Source organism: Sinocyclocheilus rhinocerous, unplaced genomic scaffold (genome assembly GCF_001515625.1).
Source record: "Sinocyclocheilus rhinocerous isolate Xijiao unplaced genomic scaffold, SAMN03320098_v1.1 scaffold688, whole genome shotgun sequence".
In the NCBI taxonomy this organism is placed as follows: Eukaryota; Metazoa; Chordata; class Actinopteri; order Cypriniformes; family Cyprinidae; genus Sinocyclocheilus; species Sinocyclocheilus rhinocerous.
Window position 1 is genome coordinate 1,337,233 of NW_015651641.1, and position 3,553 is coordinate 1,340,785.

Genomic DNA, 3,553 nt, shown 5'->3' on the forward strand with positions numbered 1-3,553 from the left:
ATAAATATTTTTTTTAAGTATTTTTTTCTTGCCTAAGGTACTCTAGGGAAAGTATTTAAATGATTAAATTAATCCATTTAAAATAATATTGGGTAAATACTGAATCAATATGGAAAAAATTTAATATTACATTGAAAACCAGAGAACTTTAGCATCATATACTCACCCTCATGTTGTTCCAAACCTGTATGAGTTCTTTCTTCTGTTGAACACAGAGGAAGATATTGTGAAGAACATTGGTAACCAAACATTTTCTGGTCCCCACTGACTTCCATGGCAAGCTTTGGTTGCCAACATTCTTCAAAACACCTTATGTGTTCAACAGAAGACAGAAACAAGATGAGGGAGTGTAAATGATGACAGAATTTTCATTTTTGGGTGAACTATCCCTTTAATGCATTTGCTATGAACCCAAAGATTTAAACCCCTAATGGGAGTGATTTAGTTTTAATGTGTTGTGTCACATGGTGTTTGCGGATATTTTGGCATATTAAAATAGAATTGATTCATGAGTTGTCACACAGGTGTGTGTGTATCGGCTATTTTAAAAATGATTCAAACGTGGTTACAAATCATTCATTATGTATGACTCTTTTGAATCTTTTGTTCAAGTGTTACATAATGTGAATGTGTTTTTGCACTGATGCCAGACTTATTCATTCATTTGTTATGAATAATCTTATCTTTTGGTTTACGTCCCTCAAATACCTTTCATTGGCGAAGTTTGATTAATTTAGTGGATTATCCAAAAACAGACATTACCACATGGTTATGCAACACATCCGAGTTATATTTCCAGCACAGATAACAATATTATGGCATAAAAATACTCATTCAGTGATATAAGATTACCTTATCTGTCTGTGGGTCGCCAACCCTGTGATGGTCCACACAGAAGTAACAAACACGAGACATGAGCTCAAACGGATGCAGGAAGAGACGGGAACTTAGCAGGAAGGTGAAAATGTATGATCTCTGAAAAATGACAGGCAAATCTCAAGTGTCAGTCAAACTTTGATATTTACCATGAAACTACTAATTATCACAGGCAGAGAAGGCTGTATACTTACGTCAGGGTAATAGTCCACAGTCGGGACTAAGAGCTGTATCAGGGCTTCCAGAGAGCCAGACACAAGCTTATTATCACGGTAGTGCAGACCCCCATAGTTCTCCTCCACAGGTTGGCGGTGACCATGACTGCTGCTGTAAGTGCTAGGGTTGAATTTGCTTGAATATGGAGTTGTCTGTGGCATTTTGGACCTGTGGATGAAAACATTAGTCAGACAGTAAGAAAGTTGCATAGCAGCATCCCTCTGAAGCAAGGTGTGAAATAAACACCCACCACCAGATGAACGCAGATACATGCATGCAGTCTGTATTTTGCTTATCTACTAGCCAAGGTGGCGGCTAACTGTCTTGAATTGACATTTAGCTGTCGGTTTAAAATAAGTAAATAAGCCACGACAGGGATAAATTTACAAACACACATTTCTTGGAATATTACTGTTTTTTTTTCCTTTTCCAACCCATTCTAACTTATGCTTATGAACTTTCAAAGTCAATATTAGCAAGACCTCATCAGAGAAAGCCATGTTTAACATTTTAACTGTCACTGGCCAAGCCCAATTAACCCATTGTTAACCTTCCTAATCAAGACAAACTGTATATCATTGGAAAGCTCTTTTCTTATTTGGTGATCCCCAAATCATTTTATATTATCAGGTCTATGCTGAAACAGTGGGACAGTTAAAGGGGTCATATGACGCGATTTCAATTTTTCCTTTCTCTTTGGAATGTTACAAGCTCTTGGTGCATAAAGAAGATCTGTAAAGTTGCAAACACTAAAGTCTCAAATCCAAAGAGATATTCTTTATAAAAGTTAAGAGTCAGCCACGCCTACCTAAAACGGCTCGTTCTAACACGCCCCCACATACCTACGTCACGATCTGGGAAAATTTGCATAACGCCGCCCAAATGTTCAAGCAAAGAAAGGCGTAACTTTTATTCTCGCTGTAAGAATGGCAGGAGGCTTTTCTTGAACCACTGATCTCCATTACGACACAGACCTACTGTTTTGCTCCACTCCATGTAGAAAACACAGTACAGAGGGAAGAATTGTTCATTTGTGAGATAAAAGCCTACGTGAAATGATCCTACGTGCTTGTGGTTAAAAGCAAACGTTCCAAATTCTGAAAAACAACTCATTTGACTGGCAACGATGTTTCTATGACAACAGTGACTCACGTTACGTGCGAATCTTCCCTTTCGAACGAGTCTCGTGAATGTTCTCATTCATCGATCATTAAAGCGATATTATGTCATCATTTACTCATCCTCATCCTGTTGCAAACCTGTATGACTTTTCTTTCTCGTGTGGAACCGTAAAGGAGATGTTGAGCAGAATGACAGTCTTTCACTGCAAGGAAAAAGATTAAATGAAAGTGAATGCTGACTGAGGTTGTCAGCACCTAACATTCGGAATTCCTTTTTGTAGCAAGAAAATCATATATGTTTGGAACAAGTGGAGGAAGTTCTGAATATGTTTTTTTTTTTTGGAGAAGCATAGTAAACAACTTCATTGCAAACTTTTCTGTAACAGGTCATATTCAGTGTGACAGAACGGGACAGTTTATAACAAACATACACAAAATGAAGAGGAAGAGATGGTAAACAGACGGTGCAGTGCGTGTAATTTCACGAATCTGCCCTTCACTAACAGGCACTGACTCATCAGACCAGACTGAAAATCACAGATGGACGATGTGCAACATGAATGAGCAACACAAGCGAAACGAAAACAAGCTCAAACAGACGGGGGAAAAAAACTTTCGACATCTGAAAAGTGAAACTAAATATGAATAACTAAATATGCAGTAAATTACATGTCTTTTTTAAAGCGAATCGAGAGACTTATTCATTTTACAACGATAACGTTACGTGTATTGTTTGCACAATTACACATTATACAAGTATAGAAAATAGCAAGAATGGCAGTTTTTTTTTTTTGAAAGACAGTGATTTACAAACTTACCACAAAATTAAAAAGGTAAATTTACGAGAAAGCTGAGGATATGAATATCCAAGGAAGTGCAGCAGAAAGACTCCAAAACGCGTGCGCACCCCGGATCAAGTTGCTTTCTTACAATGAAAGCTCGCTGATAGTCTTCTGGTTTTTCTCTTGAGCGCGATACTAATGATCAGTTCGCTGTTAGCGTGGCGCACACGGATACTCTGTGATGATGATGATCGACGGTCTCCATCGTTTTACCAGTAATCCAGATCGTGAACATGAGAAACTAATGTCGAATTCCTGTAACACCGAAAGCATTAAGAAGGAAAACCGGAAAATGCGGTCTCGCCCACAAGGAAAGACCGACCAATCAGAGGCAGGAATAAAAAAAATCGAAATTTCCCAGTGATCTTATTGGCCAGCGCGATGTCCATCAACTCCCAAGACGCTCACAAACCACGGACGAACAAAAACAGTCGGTTGTTTTGAGGGTTCAAGTTTACTGAGGCTGTCTGTACACACCCTTCACTTGTTTTATTTTCC

The 3,553-nt window shown here is 38.4% G+C and overlaps 1 protein-coding gene across 1 annotated transcript in view; it reads right to left on the reverse strand.

Moving 5' to 3' along the window:
* The window catches only part of LOC107713332 (ras-GEF domain-containing family member 1B-B-like), an 11,467-nt gene extending 8,139 nt beyond the window's left edge, over positions 1-3,328 (reverse strand). Inside the window, exons 1-3 of the mRNA XM_016518808.1 lie at positions 3,032-3,328; positions 1,071-1,260; positions 853-975 (exon numbers count right to left, since the gene is read on the reverse strand). Coding sequence (XP_016374294.1) covers positions 853-975; positions 1,071-1,253 — 306 coding nt within the window. The 5' untranslated portion in view covers positions 1,254-1,260; positions 3,032-3,328. The remainder of the gene's footprint in view (positions 1-852; positions 976-1,070; positions 1,261-3,031) is intronic.
* Positions 3,329-3,553: the final 225 nt, after the last annotated feature.